At 41.6% G+C, this 23,461-nt stretch overlaps 1 protein-coding gene across 1 annotated transcript in view; it reads right to left on the bottom strand.

Moving 5' to 3' along the window:
* Window positions 1-23,461, bottom strand: part of LACTB2 (lactamase beta 2) — a 187,047-nt gene that overhangs the window by 128,807 nt on the left and 34,779 nt on the right. Inside the window, exon 2 of the mRNA XM_085605457.1 lies at window positions 5,777-5,940. Within this exon, the coding sequence (XP_085461583.1) occupies window positions 5,777-5,940 (164 nt within the window). The remainder of the gene's footprint in view (window positions 1-5,776; window positions 5,941-23,461) is intronic.

The raw sequence follows: 23,461 nt of genomic DNA, 5'->3' as shown, positions 1-23,461 counted from the left end.
AATTCACTGAAAAAACACAAAGGTTACAGGGACGTTATTGTTAGGCTAGCATTTCACTCGTACAAAACCAGAGAAATTCAGCAGCTATAGTTACCTGAGTTAACTATAACTTATGCACCCGCAATGCACAGCTTGTCACCTCACATATTGCATCACTCATGACATGGTCAGTGGCATCACTTAGACACCTCAAACTAACTATAACGTCCCTGTAACCGTTGGTTTTTCAGTTAATTTCTAAGGTTTTATTAATTCTATATCCTAACTATAATGTCCCTGTAACCTTTGGTTTTTTCCATTGAATTTCTAAGGTTTCTTCAATTTTATTTCCAAACTATAATGTCCCTTTAAGCTTTATTTTTTTCAGGGAATTTCAACGTTTTTTTAAACATTTTATTTCCCAACTTTAACCTGTTGAGGTTTAATTCCTGTGAAATTACAATCATGCCAGACTGAATCCTGATCCGCGTATTTATCCAAGGACAGGCCACCATTTTGTGCAACACCTCTACCCAACTGGAGTTCTTTCTACTGGCTAATTAGTAAGTGCTACCTCGTTGGGTAAATGTATAGTGCATCTCCTACACTACAGCTGCATAAAGGACACTGTGGAGATGTCTCCAGTGACCTTGTGTGTCTGTAACTTTGCCAATGTGAGTGTTGCTTCAACGTCTTCAACGGATAACTGTACAAGGTGGAACTGCAGAGAAAACACACTAGAATGATTTGTCTTTTTTACTATGAGAGGGTTGTGTGCGCCCCCCCCCCTGACTGGGCCGATTTCAGCCCCGGAGCCTCGATGCCCCCACATTCCCAGTCGGCTACCCGCCTCCTGAGGGAGCTGGCTTTCCTCTGACAAACAGGGGGCTGCTGATAGAGCAAATGTTTTCAACTGTTTACCTGCATGCATATTTGGGACAGAGAAACAGATGAAAATTCCACTTTCTGCGAGCCAGAGCTGTTCTGACAGCTCCGGCTTGCAGAAAGCAGAGTTGTTTATTTTTGCTTAGTGGGAGCTGTGAGCTCCCACCAAGCAAAAGCAAACAGCTACCTCCAGAGGGTGGGCACCTCGGGAGGTAGCAGGAGCCAGCCCTGGGGTGTGGGGTCCCCAAGGCCATAACTGGCTCCACGAGGGGGGCTGTGTAGCCCACCCTCCATCGTACAATTTAGCTGCGGGAGGTGGTGGTGGTCCCCAGGGCTGTGGGTCCGCAACAGACCCGCTACATTCATTTATTTCAGCCCGGGGAGGTGGCAGTGTCCGGGGCTATGGGGGACCAAGCACCCGCACCCTTTAAATTAAATAAATTGCCCCAGGGACGTGACGGTTCCCTGGGCTGCAGGGGGGGTTTGTGTCTGCCCCCCACATTAATGTTATGACATATTTTAAAGAGACCAGGGGAGGTGGTGGCCAGTGGAGTTGCAGAAGGGGCCTTACTGTCCCCCCCTCATTTATTTCAACATTTGCCCCAGGGAGGTGGAGGTCCCTGGAGCACGGGTGGGCCTGCATATATATTTCTAAAGTGCCCCGGGGCGGTGACGGTCCTGGGGGCCACATGGGTCCCCTGTGTCAATTTACCTTCATTTGCCCCATGGAGGTGGTGGTCACAGGGACGTGGAGATTGTCGCGACAGCACTCCCCACTATTTATACTTCCTAATTGCCCCAGAAGCTGGCCCTCCTGGGGGCTTAAGATTACAAAAGCGTAGGAGCCCCGTGCTTCTTTTTTTTTGTTTTTTTCGGCAATAGTTTTTTTCGACAGTAAATGTTATCTATATACTCTGTTTTCTCACATTTGTGAAAAACCTGTCTCTGAGAGGCAACTGCCAGTACAATGCATTGTGGGAAGGAAAGCTTGCAGTCTTTTTAAGGAAGAGGCCTAATTTTTCTCTATTTATAAGGCACAGGCCGCTTTTTTCTCTTTTTGTAATGTAGGACTATAAGCTGTATTTTTCCTGTCATGTACACAATGTATAAAAGGCGCTTTTCAGGCGAGATGCTGCAATTCAAATCAAAATTGATATTCTAAAGTAAAATTATGGACATTTAGATGAAAAATGACAACTCTGATAGACTTCCATTATATATGATTATACATGAACGCATGGATAAAGACATTCTGCAATGTTAATTGTGCAGAAGAAATACTACGCAGAAAGGTGTTTGTGGTCTGCGCATGAAGAGGGGAAATACTGAAGTGTTTATGACTATCAATTAAGATCCTATAATGCAGAAGTGGGTTTTTGGTGCTTCTCCCCCACTCCCACCTTGACTTGGTGGAAGGATGTAGACCACCATCTCAATCTTATTCACAATGCGGAAGCTTGCCTTTAACTCAAATTTCCTTCAACAACTCTGGTTTCTGGACAACTCTGAAGCAGTCTGCCTGTTTATAAAGGCTCAATGTTTCAGAGTCTCTGTATCTGCTTCAAAGCTTTGCTTAATAAAGACTCCTCCTTCAGATGTCATCTTTTACCTGGTACACTCCAGTGCACAGTCCAACATCTGACACTGCCCTCCTTCTTGTAGTGGCAAAGATTAGAAAGCTGCATCAAAAATGACAAGCCATTTCTTTCCAAGAAACCGAGGTTTGAATTCAGTCTCTAACTATTTAAATTGCTGAACTGCAGAACTCTATATTGGGTTTACTTCCGAAACAACGCCCTATGCGTAATCGTGTGCTCCGTAAACTCTATAAATAGTAGTAAGTAGAGGAATGTCACATTAAGAATATTAATAAAAATAAATGGCCATACTTAAAGTGCCACAAAACTGAGATGTAAAAAAAACTGGTTAGATAGCTCTTTGAAGTCTGAATAAAGCATTGAAAAGGTAAAATAGGAGGTGTATATGGGTTTCCATCCAACTATTTTATAAAGCAGGATCTCTGTGATCTATCATCATATTTTGTGAATTCTGAAAATGTTGCTTTAGGTGATGATGTACATGAAAAACACGTCCAGTTCCTAAATATAAAGTTTTTGCTTTTGTTGTATAATCACAAAATTCTGTTAACGCTGTTTAAAAAACTTATTTGAAGCTGACCACATGAATTTTGAAAAACTATATAGGATTCCAGATTATTTTACTAACAGAAGAAAACATATGCATGTAATTCTGTAAAGCAAGATGGAATAGTTTGATTTTGATCGTCCTGAGATTGTTTAACCACATAACCTACAGTAACATAGATGGATAGCACTGGAATTGCATTCAGAGATATATTTGGTACACTTACAATCCACAAATCTTCACTGCATTAGAACTAAACAAGCATTTAGGTCATCATAATGGCAGTAATTATAATGCCAACAGTGTACATATTTGTCAGGACTTAAGGACCTCCCTTAGCCAATCCTCCATGCTTTTTTTTCTATCGTCCTCTCAGCGAAGTACTAAGATAGTGGTGTTTTATCAGTGGATTAATCAACTTGGCTCTTGGGGCACGGTAATGACGACAAACATATGTAAAACAAATGTGAACATTTGGCTACCATGTGAGACATATGAATAACAGTAAATGATGTATGATTTTTACCATCATTTACTGAAAACCCTCTACCTGACTTATGCATACAGAAAACTGAGATACGATTTCCAACCAATATAAACTTTTCAGTCATTACACACGATGCTGGTGTGTGGTTGCACTACATTTTCAACTTGCTACGTTTATTGCATAACTAAATAGGACCAATACTTGATAAAATGACTTTGATGAGTGAAACTAAGTTAATGATAACAAACTGTAATTTTCAGTATATCCTTCAGTGTTGTCCTGAGGTGAAAGCTTCAGGTTTAGTTTGTAGAAGAGCGCAAAATAAAATGAGGTAGGGCACCCTGGAGTTCAGCGGAATGAAAATTGACTTCAAATCGTAAGGTTAGACTTGGCATTGCAATGGGACATTAAAGGAATGATTGTGAAAAGGCATTTTCCACTGTAAAAGACCAGGAACACTGTAGTGGTCCCAAACTTCTTCACTGTACAAGTTGACAAATAGCATATAACCCTGAAAAACCCGAAGTGCTGCAGAAAGGGCAATCCCATTAGAAATAACAGGGGGACCCAGTGTCCCTCAGAACCTGGGTATTAGTAGTACATAGAACAATTGGTTCTGTTGGGTATTACAATTGCTTTGAGCACTGTATTCACTACAAAGGAAAGGGTTATTAGTATTCAGTACTTTTTTGACATATAAGTTTGAATCAACTTCTCTTTTCGGTGTGTTCTTCTATTTCTCCAAATTATCTTTGTGTGTGTTATAAATAACCCTTTCCTTTGTAGTTAATACAGTGCCGAAAGAGCAATCCCACCAGATTTTTGATTTAAGTGAATCACTACAGAGCTTTATCCTTTTAAAGGGTGCTTGCTCTTCTGCATCTGGAAGTCCAGACTATCTATATTTTTCATGAAGTCCAGTTCTGTGCCACTTATATAGAAGGGCAACTGTCAAATTTGCCTAGGATGAAACACCTTTATTTTAAATCTCTGTACATTTGTGACCAAATGCTTTGATTTACATAAGGTTCAGAGGCATCCAAGAGAGATTTTAGAGAATTTTAGTGGCTTAAGTCGGCATTGTCTGCATATAGTATGAGGGGAATTGGATGATTATTGAAGTAAGGGCACACAGTTTGAGGTGATTCAGGGAGTGTGTGAACGTCATTTATAATAAACCAAATCAACGGTACCGGCGCTAGGATGCAGCCCTGTTGCCCACCGCATTCCATGTTCATCTCAACAGAGCTGGGCTTCATCATGGTGAAGAAATTTGAAGTTCTAGAAGAGACAAAACACTATAGTCTGAAGCCACCAGAGTAATCTTCTGGAAATGAGAACCTTTTTTTCTACTATTAATGGGTCATATAGGTACTATATATTCTTTAAAACCTTGCTCAGCTGCTTTATAACCAAACCTGAAATCTATCTGGCATGACATTAGAACCATTTTAGTATAATTATCTGTTCAGGATTCAGCTCCAGCTATAATTTGTTTCCAAATGTTAGCTAGCTACATTAGAAGGGGAATTCGTCAACAATTACATACATTTGATGAATCTTTTTTATTTGAAAGTCAGTATGAGTCCCACATCTCTCTATGCATTAGTGATATACCTCGCAGAACTGCCAACATTGGCTTTGGCTTTTGTCCACCCCAAAGTTTTTCAGAACAGGATCAGTCAACTGATAAAAGGTTCTCACTTTGGCAATAGCATTGACCAACTTTGAGTGTGAGCTCTCGCTGAAGCATGTTTATGATTATTAGAGGATTTTTTAATAAATAGGCGAGGGTTCCTTTGGTCTTTGGCCTATTTGAGCGAATGATTGGGAGTATTGTTTTCTTTGTAGAACTGAGGAAATTTATCATATTTCATAACTGAGTTAGTAATTTCAGATTTGGTGGAAGGGTTAGTTGTCTGCTTTACAAATTTAAGGAGCTTTTTCAGACAGTTTTTGGAAGAATCAGTTTATGCTCCAATGAAGGATGGCTATTAAGATGTATTTCTTGTAGGTTGTTGCCTAGACTCTGGATATTTTGACCCTGGACCTATAGGGACAATAGCACCATATTCTTCCTGTCTCCCTGAGAGATTCTAAGGAAGGTCTCACTATGACAAAGAAGTGGAGATCTCTTCAAGGCAAGACAATCAATTGAAACCATCTGATATCTCTAGGCATGGCCCCCGCTGATTTTCTGTTCCAATAGGCAGAAGAGGAAACTTCTACTTTCTTAATGTGTAAAGTTATTTGAAAACAAAATTACAGTTTTATACCTACCATTCTTGATGTTCTTACAGATATCGGATATTCCTCCAGTGTGGTCAATGTGCCAGTGAGTTACAATGATTTCCTGGATTGCCGTGTTGAACTGGCTTAATGCTTGTTTTAAGCAGCCGATGTATTCTGGCACAGAGGGCTCACCAGTGTCAATCAAAATTCTTCTACATAAATTAAAATAAAATTACATTAAAATACATTTTAGCACTGAACATCAAATCATCTGCTCTGACAGCTATCACAATACCATTTGGAAAACATACAAGCGTTGTCCAAGGCCAATCTGCATGCCTTGTGTGGTGTTTTATGGGTTTTAGTGATTGTATGTAATGTTTCATAGTGAATAACTTACAATGCTTCATTTATTTTTTGTTACATATGGGCTGCGATCTGTGCAGAGGGCAGTACCAGGACCTTACCAGAGATTTCATGCATCCAGTGGATGAAAAAGCGCTCTATATACACTGCCCTGCAGAGCTTTTTTGGATGCTGCGTGCAGCTCATGGTTGGGAATACTTACTAGTTGGACTGTTCTGACATCTCCTTGCTCATGGTTACACAAAGTGGTGTTCTGCAAGTCCCTTGAAGTACGGAACATTAAGGGAGGCAGCAGTACTGGGGAGTTAAGCATGGTGCTAAGGGTGCCTTTGCTTGCCAAAAGAATGCCCTGAATTCCCAGACAGGGATCTAGACAAACTTTATAGCCATCCCTTCCCAAGATGGTGGTCTGTACATAAGATGTTATCTCAGGTTTTCAATCCAAGATGTGGTAGAATGCTTTCATGTAATTTCAGCTCCTGATCGACGCATATGTTAAGGAGGGTGATTACGAGCAGAAGATGTGAGAGAGGAGTTGGCCTAACGGCTAGGGCGGTCGACCTCGAATCTGGGGAACTGGGTTCGAGTCTCGGCAATGACGCTAAACATCCTGTGATTCTGGGCAAATCTCCCAGTGCCTAACAAAAAAAAACGTGTCCTCGTGTAATGCAACTGGTGCTATGTGAAGCGCTCTGATACCCGATTCGGGTCAAGTTTGTGCTATATAAAACTCCGGAAAAAACAAAATGTGTTGGAATGCGTTTGTTCGTAGATTTTTCACAGCTAAATCACCCCTTGAGACTATTTTTGTCTTCCATCTTTGAATCCTAGCAGTTGGGACTTCTACTGGATTTAAGTCTAATAATCAGGGTAGTTTGGTGCCTTGATGATCACTCCAGTGCTCATCTTCAATAAAGAGCTACAAGATTGGCAAGTAGATTTTTACACGTTGTGTTTTTCCTCCTAAATGGGACCCACTAGAGGGAACATTTCACACCTTTCACATTACTGTTCTGTGCAGGGTGGCACGGTAGCTATTGGGAGAAGTCACCCTTTCTTTGTGCAATCAAGAAGAGGACTCAGCAGACCTTCTCAGCATCCAGTTCTTGACATTTCTATAACTGAAGATTGATGACTATCTAACATAATGCATTTTTGTCAGGGTGCTTTGGGTAGAGGCACTAGTCCAATGTCTAAAAAGCAAGGTTGGCTCTAGTGATGTTGTCACTAATGCTTCAAACCTTTGGGTTCTGGCACTAGATCCTCTAGTTCGTTCTTTTGGATAAGAGATGTGGGTGATCAATCTGTGCATCTGGGAAGTTAGTATTGAACTTTCTCCAATACTGATATCTATTGATCCTAGCTCATTTTCATTGATCAGCAATGTGAGTGCTGCTACCAATCTTCCTCTCTCACTCACCATCTTCTGGCTACTAGCCTTCCTAATGTTTTTGGACCTTCAACACCAAGTATGCAAATAAACCTTCTAGGAGGAAGTTTGTTTTTTAAGGTTATAGTCAAAAACCTATACTCTTGCCAAACAGCAATTCAGGGCATGGATGTGACTTTTTGAAGGAACTACAGCGACTGCTACAATTCAACAACATCACCATTCTTGGAAGCATGGTATTCAGATCTTGACATCCCTGAACCCATGTACCTCAGAACACTTGATGCTCAATGCGCTAAAATGCATAAGCCCATCACACTATTGTCCCTTTTACTCTTTGCCCTTACCCAACTGTGGCATATCTTGTCCACAGGACAAGAAACTGAAGCATTTTCTTAGTGGCAAATAATAATATTCTAAGTGGAGCACAGTGTGCACGCAACATAGCCAGCCTTTACGCACTCCCCACCTGCATGCTGCAAAGGCTCCCTGAACCTTATTTCTTTCTGCAGTATTTGGACAGACCTTTATGAGATTCCGTGTTTCAGTATGGTCTATTAGAGCAGAAACCCTCTGGTACAAAGGTAGAAACCAGAATAAAACTCAGTACTGAAACACTGAAATAAAGTTGCAAAACCCATCCTGAGCACAATACAGTTAATTTCAGGGTTGGAACGGAGGTCTTGTTTATGGCCCTGTTCCAAACTTTGAAGTGGATAAATAACACCATCCTAGAACTAGTTGTCTGCAAACTAGACATTGAACAGTAAAGTGTAACCAGATTTTGGATCAGCTGTAAATGCAGTGGTTCGAGTCAGAGATAAGGACCGATTGTCTAGATAAAAATTGCATAGGTAAGGAGAGGAACAGAGAAAAAAGATTTTGGTAGGGGGATGCAGCAGAATTATTAGGATAAGAAGAACAAGTAGCACAGATGTTGGAGATTTTGGATTTGAAGTAAAAAGTCAAAAGGTGTAGCATTGTGCGAAGAATGAGAAGCAGAGTTAAGAAAAGGAGAAGACAGCAAATGGTTGAGAGTGCAAAACAGACAAGATTCATGCAGTTGTTCTAAAATTAGATCATGAACTGGACTGCTTTGGAAGGCTGATTGGTCCCTTGATGCTAACGTAGCAAATTCACCTAAATTTACGTAACACAAGCTAAGATCGAGAAAGCCAAGTAATTTTTCTCTGGTCATTTAAGGTCATTGGTAAATAGTTTGAAAAAACCTCTTAGGGTTAGTCTTTGAATGTAAAACTCCAGTCACCACACAGTTGAAATTAATTCCTTACAGGAACATCTGTGACAAATTGTCTGGTTAGTTTTGTATAAAGTTGAATGCTAAAATCAGATCAGAAAAGGAGCAAAAAATATACCATTACTAGCAGAACCAGGATTAAAAATGTCCCAGTTCCATTTTCACTTTGGATGACCCTCTGTTATATCAAATGGATTCTTGTCTAATAACTGTCATTCCACTATAAGGATCACCCCAAAATCAAGAAGCAATTAATGCCTCTCATGAATGAGGAGTTATTGGTTATCTTAAAGTGCTCCTTAAAAACAGTATGGTCTCTGTAACATTTAAGTCAGAAGTATCGAGGCCACTACATATAATTATGTTCACTCTAAAAGATCAAAGCAATTATTTACCAATCTCTCAACTGCCATGCGCTAGCATACCTTGTAGAAAGTGACAGCTACATAAATCCACCATTTTGCGGAGGGAAATCATCTATGTGCATGTTTAAAGATAGACTTTCGACCGGTATGAGCACCTGAGAAGATGTAATGCCAGTCCATAATGATCTGACACTTAAATACTGACAGAGTTGTTTGGACTTTATGAGAGTGATCAGCAGTGTTCAACATCATTGAACATGATCTTTGGACTGAAAGATTTCACCAGTGCAGAATAAAAGTGAAAACAATGTAAAATGGGAGCAGATAGAGAATCAATAGCTTTAGCACGTGGTGTTAGGCCTCGGAAAAGAGAGTAAGGAAATGTCTTATGTGGAGTAGGCGGTTGTCAATGCAATGGAACCTACAGTCCAGGAGGACAGAGACTTCGTAGATCGGCTCCAAGACACACTGAGACTGACATTACAGAGCCAGGGTCAATTGTCAACCACAACTTGTCCCAGAGATACAGTTTAGAAAGAAGTCTAGCATATGTTTCGGTTTTCTGGATCGCCTTTGGAATATTGTTCCACTCATAAACTAGGCCATCATATTCTTCGAAGTAAAAAATAATGGTGATGTACGTGCAGCATTGCAATCACCCGCTGCAGATATGAGGTATTCAAATTTGACAATTTTGGACCTACATCAACCAATAACATTTCTTAGAAATGGATTGTGTACATACCTCTTCACAAGGGGACTTGGGGACCCTTCCTCTGGATATCCTTTTAAATAGTTAGAAATGGATATCCACAGATCGACTCTCTGCTTCTACTCTAACAGACCATTTCTTCATACTGTACCTCCTGTGGCCATCATTCATGGGTGTAGGAAATCGAGGTGAATGAAAAGCAGAGATTCTGGTTAGTGGCCATCAGAAGACGTGACATGAATCCTGGCGTCTCCATTTGACCGACTTGTGTGTTCCTAGGCAGATTTCACAGTGCTTTATTGCTGGCACCAAGAAGTAGTCTTGTTGTGTGCAAATTAAGAATATTAATTAAGGGTAAACAATCTTTTAGCCACAGAGGTCCTAATTACGATGTTGGGTGGTGTTGCGCTCCCGACATCGCAATTACAATGCGACCGCACATGGTGTGGTCACATACTCCCATTTGTCTATGGGAACTTGTGCTGCGGCCGTAAGCCAGCTGCATCACAAGCTCCAATGGACAAATAGGAGAATCTGTTCATCCCTGCACCGTGTGGCAGGCACTCTGAGGTGCCTACCACGGAGTACAGGGTTTAACAGGGGGGCACCATAGGTGTCCCCTCAGCCCCCAACTGGAGGCCGCAGGGTGAAGGGGGCCCTTCCTAGAGGCCCCCAATGTCGCTTTCCGAAAGGCTTTCCATGTCGGAAAGCCCGACATGGAATGCCTGTCAGAAACCAACATCGTAATCCCTATGGCAGAAACGCTGTCCATAGGGAATGCATGCTGGCCTCCAACTGGCCGACGGGCTCCTTGACCGCCTGCATCGTAATGCGGCGATTGAAATTGAACCCGCAATGAGCCTCGGAAATTTCTTTCCGACTCTCATCGTAATGAGGGCCTCAGTAGACAAAAAAAAAAAAGAGCATGTTCAAGAATTAACGTACAGGAGTAGTTTACAAATGATTTGTAGCGAAGATGACACTGCAAATTTTGCAAATCCAATCCCATTTGACCTCTCCTTGTTCCTTTCAGTCTGGATAACACAAGAATAGGCACAAAAAATGTGAGGTTTGTCTTTGTTGTGGGATTGACAAAGGCAGTTATGGTACAGTGTTTTTCTCAGTTTTGCGGTTCGTGCTGGGCTTTATTCTGCATTGTCCCTCCAGCGGCTTCTACACTCTGACGAGAGTCGCACGTGGATAGAAATCACAAATTTTTAGGTCTCACCTAGGCAGCACTTGCGCTGTCTCTTCGAGACATGCTGTAATCAGGATATGTGCAAAAACAACAATTGATGGACAGAATGCAGAACAATGTCATACATTCACCCCAGTACAGAGATCTGGGCCTAAATCCATCGTTTTTTTGCTCACCATGCCATTCCAGTTTGAACCCAGCCATATCCAAATCAGTCTTGACCCTGTGCCTCATGGGAACAGTCCAGCCCGAACTGCCAAGCCAGGTCCTCCCTGGACTGGAAACAAGCATCCTAGGACCGGTTTCGGGGTTTCACCCCTCTTTAGCCAGGATAGCTTGAGTCCCTTGCTCACTTTGCCACTGGATTCAAGCAAGCCTGGCTGAAGACGGCTGAAATGCCAGAAACCGGTCCTAGGAAGCTTGTTTCCGGTCCAGGGAAGGCATAGCTTGGCAGTTCGGGCTGGACTGTTCCCATGAGGCACAGGGTCAGACTGATTTGCATATGGCCATGTCTGAACTGGGGTGGCAGAGTGGGCTAAAGAACAGTGATGGATCAAACCCAGATCTGTTGACTGGGTGTGAGTGTTTGATTGGTTCTGATGCTCCGTCCATCACCACCCCCTTTTGTACCGCTTTGTTCGCCATAAGTTGGCAGGGTATGCTCAGACGTGAGTCCCTTGCTCACTTTGCCACTGGATTCAAGCCAGTCTGGCTGAAGACGGCTGAAATGCTAGAAACCGGTCCTAGGAAGCTTGTTTCCGGTCCAGGGAAGGCATGGCTTGGCAGTTCAGGCTGGACTGTTCCCATGAGGCATAGGATCAGACTGATTTGCATATGGCCATGTCTGAACTGCGGTGGCAGAGTGGGCTAAAGAACGGTGATGGATTAAACCCAGATCTGTTGACTGGGTGTGAGTGTTTGATTGGTTCTGATGCTCCGTCCATCACCACCCCCTTTTGTACCGCTTTGTTCGCCATAAGTTGGCAGGGAATGCTCAGACGTGAGTCCCTTGCTCACTTTGCCACTGGATTCAAGCAAGCCTGGCTGAAGACGGCTGAAATGCCAGAAACCGGTCCTAGGAAGCTTGTTTCCGGTCCAGGGAAGGCATGGCTTGGCAGTTCGGGCTGGACTGTTCCCATGAGGCACAGGGTCAGACTGATTTGCATATGGCCATGTCTGAACTGGGGTGGCAGAGTGGGCTAAAGAACGGTGATGGATCAAACCCAGATCTGTTGACTGGGTGTGAGTGTTTGATTGGTTCTGATGGTCCGTCCATCACCACCCCCTTTTGTACCGCTTTGTTCGCCATAAGTTGGCAGGGTATGCTCAGACGTGAGTCCCTTGCTCACTTTGCCACTGGATTCAAGCAAGCCTGGCTGAAGACGGCTGAAATGCCAGAAACTGGTCCAAGGAAGCTTGTTTCCGGTCCAGGGAAGGCATGGCTTGGCAGTTCGGGCTGGTCTGTTCCCATGAGGCACAGGGTCAGACTGATTTGCATATGGCCATGTCTGAACTGGGGTGGCAGAGTGGGCTAAAGAACGGTGATGGATCAAACCCAGATCTGTTGACTGGGTGTGAGTGTTTGATTGGTTCTGATGCTCCGTCCATCACCACCCCCTTTTGTACCGCTTTGTTCGCCATAAGTTGGCAGGGTATGCTCAGACGTGAGTCCCTTGCTCACTTTGCCACTGGATTCAAGCAAGCCTGGCTGAAGACGGCTGAAATGCCAGAAACCGGTACTAGGAAGCTTGTTTCCAGTCCAGGGAAGGCATGGCTTGGCAGTTCGGGCTGGACTGTTCCCATGAGGCACAGGGTCAGACTGATTTGCATATGGCCATGTCTGAACTGGGGTGGCAGAGTGGGCTAAAGAACGGTGATGGATCAAACCCAGATCTGTTGACTGAGTGTGAGTGTTTGATTGGTTCTGATGCTCCGTCCATCACCACCCCCTTTTGTACCGCTTTGTTCGCCATAAGTTGGCAGGGTATGCTCAGACGTTAGTCCCTTGCTCACTTTGCCACTGGATTCAAGCAAGCCTGGCTGAAGACGGCTGAAATGCCAGAAACCGGTCCTAGGAAGCTTGTTTCCGGTCCAGGGAAAGCATGGCTTGGCAGTTCGGGCTGGACTGTTCCCATAAGGCACAGGGTCAGACTGATTTGCCTATGGCCATGTCTGAACTGGGGTGGCAGAGTGGGCTAAAGAACGGTGATGGATCAAACCCAGATCTGTTGACTGGGTGTGAGTGTTTGATTGGTTCTGATGCTCCGTCCATCACCACCCCCTTTTGTACCGCTGTATTGAGGATATGAGCATAAAGCTACGCCCATCTTTTTAATTGGCTCCTGTTGTTTGTAAATGGTGGCTTTTCATTGGTTAATAGGCTTGTAGTCCCTCTTTAGTACTGCCTTGTATCTTCTTTTAACCTCCCAAGATGATACCCAAGATGATACCCAAGATGACACCCCTTGTTACATGTGTTTTTACTCCCTAGGTTTTAATTACAGCCTCAAGGCACTATTTTCTTAAGGCTTCAGGCAAGACACACACTTGGTCCTGAGCTAGGCTGGCAATGGTTACTTCGCTCACTAGAACTTCTCACATTTATATGAGACCGTCTATAAATTTCCCTTCATCTGTTCCACAAAGAGTACAACCTAATCCAAAATTAATGAAATCATTATTTTGTCACATTTTAAAGCTACTAATTGTATATTTAGATATAGCTATTTGAATGTACTCGTAGTACTGTCTTGCATACAATGCATTATGGGAAGGGTGGATTTACCATATCTTCTGCAGGGTGCAGTACCATTTGTGACCAAAAGATGTCTGCAGTGCTGGTGCCCTGCTCACAAGGGACCTCTAGGAGCAGTTTGCGGCACTGCAGCTAGACATGCAGTGCTGGTGCGTTGCTCACTAGGGACCACTAGGAGCAGCTTGTGGCACTGCAGCTAGACATGCAGTGCTGGTGCCTTGCTCACTAGGGACCTCAAGGAGCAGCTTGCGGTACTGCACCTAGACATGGCAATACTGGTACCTTGCTCACTAGGTACCTCTAGGAGCAGTTTGTGGTACTGCATTGAGACATACAATGCTGGTTCCTGGCTCACTACGCAAGCATTTGCAATGCACTAGGTCTTGCATTACTGAAAGTATGGGCTATTGGCGTTGCATTCTTATTTGCAACGCCAATAACTCAAACTATTAGTAATGCAAGACCTATTGCATTGCAAATGCTTGTTGCTATTAGCCTCTGTCCCTCCCCACTCAGGTGTGCACACATTTAAATGACCTTTCTTTACCTGGACGTTTCTTTTCCAACAGCAATCGGGCTGCAGGGAATGTTTGGTGGGCCAGAATTCACCCTGCAGCCTAACATTAATGTGCTGTTGGTTCTTATCAATACTTGTCCGTAGTACAGGTGTTACTGCCCCTTCCTTTCTGTGTGAGTGAAGGACTAACCTAGAAATCACAGTGATTCGGACATGAAGCCACAAGTGCTGCTTCCCCCTGTAGTAACTCTTCATGGACTAATCAATCTCCTTGCACCACTGAGCAGAGAAATACTTCAGCACATCTGCGGGTGAGAGGCTAATTTTACAGGTGTTTAACCGGAAATGGAGGTGACTTTAACTGGTCTGCTATATTAGCTGCCAGGGGAAGCCCCAGGGGGTTTCTTCTCAAAGCCATTATTATTGGCCACAGGGCCATCTGTAAGATTTCATTGCCTGCTTTTTAGTAAATCTTTATATATGCATTGTTTAATAATAGCAATTGTTTCTCATCATATTTATTATTGCTGTACTGTATTAATATAATATCTATATTAAAATAAACTTCATTTTAAACTTTAAAAAATAATTAATTGGCTAACAAGTTTAAATTGCGCACACACCTGGATGTGCCCTTTGATTAGCCTTTATCTTGCCATCCCAATAGTCAAACTGACTACAGCTGTGTGCAGTGTTCTTTGTGCCTGCAGCAAAACGATGAACAGTGCACGCCTTTTCTTGTAGAAAAAATTCCATCTTTTGACATCAGTGCTTACATTGAAAAAATAAATAAAAAATAGAATAATAATAATAAGTGCCAGGGCCCTCGTCAGGAGGCTAATTCCGCTTTCACCGTTTGTAGTTACTGTCAGCACTGACAATTAGTGACAACACAACTACTAACCATTACACTCCTACAAGTGTGACAATTCTGACTATTCCAACTGTTCAACGCTATAAGAATGGCTTTGACGGTGATACAGGAGAGGTTTTCCTCTTACAAAATTGTGACGAATTAGAAAGAAAAAAATCATGACAACATTTTCCATAAATGGCGACGAACGTGTGTTAAGCTCTATGTTTGTGGAAAATGACAAAATGTAACTCTGATTTAGCTACTGCATAGTAAAAGCATGCACAATGCTAGAATGAGTATATATCATATTTACGTTTACTTAAAAGATGTGACTTATTAACACCATAATATTTACGATCTTATTAGAAAATGTAATAAAGGGACTAGGAGATTTACATGCAAAATTAAAATTTTCTGTGTGTTACAATTAAATAGCATTTTATGTGTAATGAGTACACTGAAAATGACAAAAGAAAAGTAGGCGCTAGATGAGTTTTAGTTGTAAGAACATCTGGGAAACCTTTATCGAACATTCTTATAAATGTATGTGCGCCTTAATAACATATATACACAGAAGATATCTATGTACTATTTTGATATATGTGTAACAGCGGCAATTCGAAAAAATGTATGAGTGCCTTATACTTACACGAAATAATTATGTTATGATGTTAATGTTTATTTTTTTTTACAAGATTTTTTTTTTTTTTTTTTTTTTTTAAACCTTTATTTGACACAGCAGTTATGTACAGTCACGGGCCTACAACCTCCGAGGCCGGCCGCTAGTGTGCAAAAAGGAAAATCATTACAATGAGCAAATGAGCAACCTGCACGGGGGGGCAGCTAATCGGCCCACAACTAGACTCCATACAACAAGAAGGTTTTGAATTAACATTTTATAAGAAAAAACAACCAAGCAAAACTAAAACCAGGCATGAAAACTATATAAGCAAGGACTTGCTCTCCCAGGGGGGGTGGAGGGGGGGCAGCCGCCTCTCAGCGGCACTATAAGGAAAAGCTAGTATTAGGCGAGGCGGGAGGATGTTAATGTTTATTAATGCATTTATTGTGAAATTACTACTTTATGCTATGAGATATAAGATTCAATATTTTGGCATAATAGCATTGTGATTTAGCTCTATTTCATGTAGGCCTCTGTTCTTGCTTCTTGTACCAAACGTGAATTCATGTACTAAATAGTCGCAAGTCTATGGGAACTTTTTGTAGAGTTGCTTCTTTTGACATTTGCAGCACAGCTTGAACGTACTTGCAACAAAACTGTTACATACAGGAAGAGATGCCTGGGAATGAACCATCGGAAGTTTTGAGAGCATGATCTCGTTTACTCTCGGAGCATCTCATTGTTCATATGACTAAACTTACAATGGTAAAGAGAGCTATGTAAAGTGAATCCTTAATTTTTCCGAATTATATACTTTTTCCTACTACATCATCCTATCGAAGACGACAAATGGGACAGAGTGGTCCGACATTCTTGATGATGTTAAGGGGTGTTACCCCAGAACCCATGGAGTATAATTGCTCAGACTTTGGAACTGAACTTAACGCACTTACTAATCGATGATGCAGCATTAAGACTGACAGCTTGGACATCAAAAGACAATGCGAACTGTGATGTAATACTGCTATCTGCTGCCGGCTGCTATGCTAGCATAGTAGAACCTTTTCAGCTGAAAAGGTTCACGTAATGCTGCTGTGACTTTTAGGTTACAGTGACGGACCGAGACAGATCTCTGTCTTTAACTAACTGGAACTGGTCACTTGGAACTTATTGAACTTTCCTAAAGATTTGTATGAGGTTTAGTTGATTTCCTATTGAACCAATTGCTATAGCTATCTACTATTTCCCTCGGCCGAGTAAAATTAGTCCTATTATCCTCGGATCTAACAGAGTTTGATGCTGCTTTGTTAAACCTGCTTAAATAATTCTAGGATTGTATGTCATTTATTTTAAGGTTCTTTGCCCTTGAAAAGATATAATAAACCTTAAGTTTCAAACTACACTCTGCTGATTCTGACTCATTATTTGCTTGTGGGTAAAATCTATGATTGTGACACTTTTAGTCGGAGTATTAAATATTGAAAGATAAACAATTTAGAGTAGCAATTATCATATACCTGGTCCTCATTTGTTAATTGCTCATCCTCCAGGTATTTCAGTGTCTTTTAGCACAGAACAGGATCCATGGGAGCACAAACTGAGATTGGTGATGGTCAGAGGTCATAGATTGAAATCAAATCCAAAAAGATTTTGGGCCGAGTGATCAAACGCTACAACAGTGGCAGGTATAAGTAATTTTTTACTGTATATTAAATTAATAAACAACTGTTGTTGTGCGAGTCTATAAATGAAAAAAAACAGTGCCACCATTTGGCAGACTGGCATATGTGCTGGTGCTGAGCACCGGAACCCACTATCTCAAATTAAGCACCGTCTGACATTCAAGATAGGTCTGTTGGTTGATTCTGTTATAGTCTTTGGTGCTCTCTGCATTGGACATATCACCCACTTCTCTGCAAAGAGAACCAAGAAATGTTGGTCTAACTGCACTCTATAAATAAGATAACAATACAAAACATGTACAAGTGCATACAGAGTAGGAGACAGCAGGACGGTCATTTGGAGGAAAATACATTTAGTAATTGGACCACAAGAGCAAATAAGGTGATTACTCCAAAATTAATTTCCCATTCTTCTACACTTGCTGGGAAATGTTAAAAGAGTTTTGACAACCAGGGTGAGTTTCAAACATGACGAGGGGAGTCCAAAGGAGGACAAAGATAAAACATATATGATTTTCTAATTGGTGTGAAGACGTAGTCAACAGACATGACAACAGCAGAGAGTTTCTCTGAGAAATTCAAGGAAGAATAAAACACAACATCAAGATTTCTAGCTCAGCAAGAAAAATGGACAGTAGTGAATGAGAAGAATATAAGAGGCGGCGTGGGTATGGCTACAGAGGCTGAAACTAAAAGGATCTCCGTTTTCTTCAAATTTGGTTTTAAGAAGTGCAGGGCCATCCGAGTCTTAATGACATATAAGGAAGCAGAAATGCAATTGCAAGGAGAGTCAAAGGAGGGAGGAAATGTGAAAGATTTGACAGTCATCCACAGAAAAGTGAATTAAATTTGAAAGAAGAAAAAAATAGAAACTAATGGAATAGTATGCAATAAGAAGAGTGGAGGATTAAGAACCGAACCCTGAAGAATACCATAGAGAACAGCCAACGATACTGTGAAAGCTAGAAGAAGCAATGCAGCTGAAAAACAGTTAAAAGCAGTACCAGAGATCCCAATTTTAGAACAGAACGATGCAAAAGCAGCATAATGATCAAGAAAGAAGAGAATTGAAAAGTATTAATTATGAGGGGCATAACTTAAAATGTTAGAAAGTGTGGGTTCTGTAGAGTGGCAAGTGAAAACCTGATTGTACTGAAGAAAGAAAATCACTAGCTTGAAGAAAGAATGAAAGTTGAGAGAAACACTATGTTCCAGAATTTTGCAAAGAAAAGGAAGTAGAGAAATTGGTCAGAAATTTAGAAAGATTACTAGACTCTAGGGAACGCTTCATTAAGTAAAGGGGAAGCAATGACTGAGGAAAAGAACTCTGAAGACAAAAAATCCCTAAACATAAAAACCAAAAAAGGAACAGTAAAGTGTAAACAGATTTTATTAAGGGAGTGAGTAATGGATCGGCTGTAAATGCAGTGGTTCGAGTCAGAGATAAGGACCGATTGTCCAGATAAAAATTGCATAGGCAAGGAGGGGAACAGAAAAAAAAGATTGGTAGGGGGATGCAGAAGAATTATTAGGATAAGAAGAACAAGTAGCACAGATGTTGGAGATTTTGTATTTGAAGAAAAAAGTCAAACGGTGTAGCATTGTGCGAAGAATGAGAAGCAGAGTTAAGAAAAGGAGAAGACAGCAAATGGTTGAGAGGGAAAAACAGACAAGATTCATGCAGCTGTTCTAAAATTAGATCATGAATAAAGTATCCCTTTGTAAATTTCAATTTACAACCATGATTGTGAGCAGTATTTTCATCTTAAGCATTCTAAATTGCAAATAACTCTCCAAAAAGAGAGTATCTCAGCATAGAGCAAAGTCTGCAGGGCTCAACATTAAAACAGTAAAACAAAGGTAGCAGAAAGAGCATCAATAGTTTTATGTGGTGTCAGGTCTCGGAAAAAAGAGTTAGGAAAAGTCATATGCAGAAGAGGTGGTCGTCTGTGCAATGGAAACTACAATCAAGGAGGACAAAGACTTAGAGAGACAATCAAGGAGGACAGACTTAGAGATAAGACACATTGCCCCAGCCACTACTGAGCCAGTGGTTGGCTGCCAGATAAGATGAGGCAGAGCACTATGAAGGTCCATTTGACTCACAGGTTATCGACTGGCAACATTGTTTTGATTCCTTCGCTTTAAATACCAATTTACACTGGTATGTCGAACCCTTACCTTGTTTTTTCCCCATGTTAGTTAACTCGGGATCTTAGTCTTTCCCGGATTTGCGGAGTCCTTCTTATTAAACCAGTGAATTGAACTATTGATATGGACCCCACTTCAGTGTGTTACTGTGTTTAGCACAATCCGATTTCCTAATGTTTCGAAGTTATAATCTACTTCTGTTCTCAGGCAATGTTCCTGGTTTGTGTGGGGGCTCATTACAGTGCAGCTCCTCACTACGAGTAAGCATTCTCTGTGTTTTGAGTTACTCTCTAGTACTTGTACACCCCCTTTTTATCAAATCACAAAGAGAATAACCCCCTTATATCAATGAGGATTTTTTTTTTAACAATACAACAAAAATGACCCCTTTAAGCTAAACGGACCCCCACCCAAAATGTCGATATTAAATAACTATAACTCCCATTGCTGCGTATCACAAAAAACACATCTGTACGTATGTTAGCGGTTATGTTATGTTAAAATTATTTATTCAGCGCATGCACACCGGTTGGTTTCTTGGCGCTAGTATAGGAGTAATTGAGCCCAGCTAGATCTATTCGTAAGCCTGGACAAAAGGCCATGTCTTAAGGAGTCTCCTAAAAACAGGCAGGGCTGCGCAGTATCTGATTTCATAGGGAAGAGCATTCCAGAAGTGTGGGGCCAACGACAGCAAACCTGCTGCCACCTAGCCTCTTCCGTTTATAGAAGGAAGTGACCAGAAGATAATGTGGTGATTTGGAGTTATGCAAGGTCTCTTCACGTTTGTGGATAAAAGATTTGTTTATGTTCAATTCATTGGTGTATCAGGATGAGGACAATTTTGGTTTGATTTTCTTAAGCAGGGCAGACTATCAGGGCTTGTCGACTAAATGAGGCTCGGTGTGTGAGATGGTGTTAGGAAGGAGGCAGAAGAGGGCTTGTGCCACAGTGTCAGGGATGGCCTATGGAATGTACCAAATGATAAATGAAGTGGACCAAAGTGAAGGTCAAATAGTTTAGCATTGCTTCACTTGTGTGCTTCTCACGAGAGATCGAAATAGGTTGATAGTGTTGCTGCTAAAGAAGCTGGCTGTGGACAAGAGCATAAGCAAGGCTTTTGAAGGGGTTTGGGAAGAGCGCTGGAGGCAAAATCAGTCTGGGTGGGTAGGTACTTAAAGGATCTGAAAGATGGTGCTTGTATTGCAAGTTGGAGTAATGTTGTTGATGAGTGCAAGACTGCCATCATTTTTATTATTGAGTTGATTTTAGCAAAGATGATGGGTACACCATGTTTTTATCACAGAAGATTGAGGTTATGTATGGTATGTGGTTATGGACACTAGGTCTGAGCAGAGCGAGAGCCAATAAACACAAGTTAGATAGATGCCATGGAGGTTTGTGGTTGTATTCATGTAAACCGATGTGGATAAGAATTGTGGATGTAATATTTGGATTTGCTTAGGCAAGTGTTCTGACCATTGTTCCTACCAGACTCACTCAGGTTTTGTCCATCCCTTGCTCTGACCATTGTTCCTACCAGACTCACTCAGCTTTTGTCCATCCCTTGCTGGAGTAGACAGGGAAACCTGTGTATCATGGTACAAAATAGGCTAAGACCAAGAACAAACGTGAAAGAGCAATCCTTCTCTTAGATGGAGTATTGTGTACAGGCCTCCAGATCTAAATGGACAAATTACAAACGAGCTTTCAAGGTAACTGTGATGACAAGGATTTTAAAGACACCTTTTGCACAAATACACACTGAAAATAACAACCATACATAAATGCCTTCATATGAATATTTTTTGCGTGTATTTAATTGCTAAATGAAGTAAGCCTCAATTACCACATTTTAGGACTCGGTTCAGTTACTGTTCTAAGTCCAGTGCTGGGAAGTATTTGCAGGCAGGTTTAGGTGCAGGGCAAACAAGTTACAGAGAGATAGTCATTCAACATTGATTGATAAACGTTCAATTGGATGCTTGCAGTCAGTTTCAGTGGACATGTGTGACTTCAAGGGCAATTAGGAAACTCCTTGTGACAAGTATTGCTACTGTCCTTGGAAACCAGGTATTTCTGCAAGCTCAATGAATTGCCAATTAATAATAATAATACTTTATTCGGTATAAAAAAATACCATAAAAGTGCAGATCAAATACATCATCATTTAAAAACAAAACAATCAACAGCTTAAAATAATACATATTCGATCCTTCCATGAGTGGGAACCTCTTATCACATGAAATTTATATTAAAGACCAATGAGAGGCTAACATCACGGGCCACAAAGGTACATATAAAAAACATCAAAATTAATAGAGGAACATAATAATTTGACAGCTTAGAAGTGATATATATTCGCTCCCATCACAATTTGTTCATCTGGTACCTCTTGTGTTTGAGTCTGATGGCTGCCCTTAAAATGTTTACAGTGCAGAGCAGGGTCAGTGTGTCTGTAGACAATTTTAAAAATAACAGGGCCACCTTTGCATGTTTAAATCTAGAAATCTTTAGAATACTTTTTAAAAACAAACTCCTAGGTAGTGAATAAAAAGGGCATAATAAAATAAAGTGAAGGGTATCCTGAGGAGACCGATGGTCGCAGCCACACGGACCCTTCAACTCTATGGACGTCGTGTATCCTGCCGGATCAGCTAGTATGTGGTGCAATAGATTGAGCCTAAACCGTGTCATTATAAATCTATCATGGGCATTATGAAAATAAGATAAATAGGGCTCGATACCCAAACATGATTTAGTCAGGAGGTGTTCTCTAATTGACTGTTTAACCAGTTCCCTATCTTCCCTGCATGATATAACATGCTTCTGGAACCGGGCTTGCACCAAGGTCTTGTCATGCACTGACATTTTAGTGGGGTTATCAAAAAGATCTGCGCATCCTATGGCTTCTAAAGTCTCCTTTACATACTTAAGCCATGGGATGTTCAGCCACCGGTCGCGGGCAAGGCAGTCTGTTATAATCTGCTTACTAAATGAGGCCTCTGTATTTGCCCATATTTTGGCCCAACAGGTTAGGGGTTTGGCTTTCAGCCTATCTCCAACATAACTGACACCCAGTTCTTCGTGAATGATGTGGGACGGTGTGCTCTGAGGTACTTTCAGTAGGCGCAGAAGGTACTTGTTTTCCTCGGTCTGCAGATGCGTGTCAATAAAACCCCATACCTCGCTTCCATAAAGAATTTTGGCACAATATTTAGAGCTATATAATCTCAGTATTTGCTCCGGGGACCAACTGCCCAACCTTCGTGAAAAGTTCATGATTGACCCAGATCAGCTCACTAATGTGCGGCATTTCTCTTCTACAAGGGCCTTAAAATTAAGACGACTGTCAAATAGTATCCCCAAATAAGAAAAGGAGTGCACCTTTCCAAGGTGATGGGAACCAATCGAGTAAACATAGTTTTTACTCGGTTTTTTCCCTACTTCCATGATGTATGACTTAGTTAAATTAGGGGACAGATCTAGGTTCTCCATAAAGGAAACGAAGCCGTCTATCAAACCCTGGAGCCCTTTGGATGTCTGCGCGAGGAGAACCGCGTTTTCCGCATAAAGCAGGACGGGGATCCCTCTTAAGCCAATCCACGGGGTATCAACCATTAAAGTGCTAAGTGCCTGATCCAAGCCATGTACTGGGTGAACAGAAATGGGGCCAGAATACATCCCTGTCTCACCCCACTTGAACATGGAAAAGGGTCGGTGGTACTTCCCTCCTGATTGTATCTGACACTGGCAGTGGTGTTCTGGTGCAATACCTTTAGAATGTTAATAAATCCCGGGTCCACACCAAGACCTCCCATAATTGCCCATAATTTCCTACGGTTGACTCGGTCAAAAGCCGCC

Source organism: Triturus cristatus, chromosome 5_1 (assembly GCF_964204655.1).
Source record: "Triturus cristatus chromosome 5_1, aTriCri1.1, whole genome shotgun sequence".
Classification (NCBI taxonomy): domain Eukaryota; kingdom Metazoa; phylum Chordata; class Amphibia; order Caudata; family Salamandridae; genus Triturus; species Triturus cristatus.
Note: the sequence above shows the minus strand (reverse complement) of the source record. Positions and strands in the feature narration are given on the sequence as shown.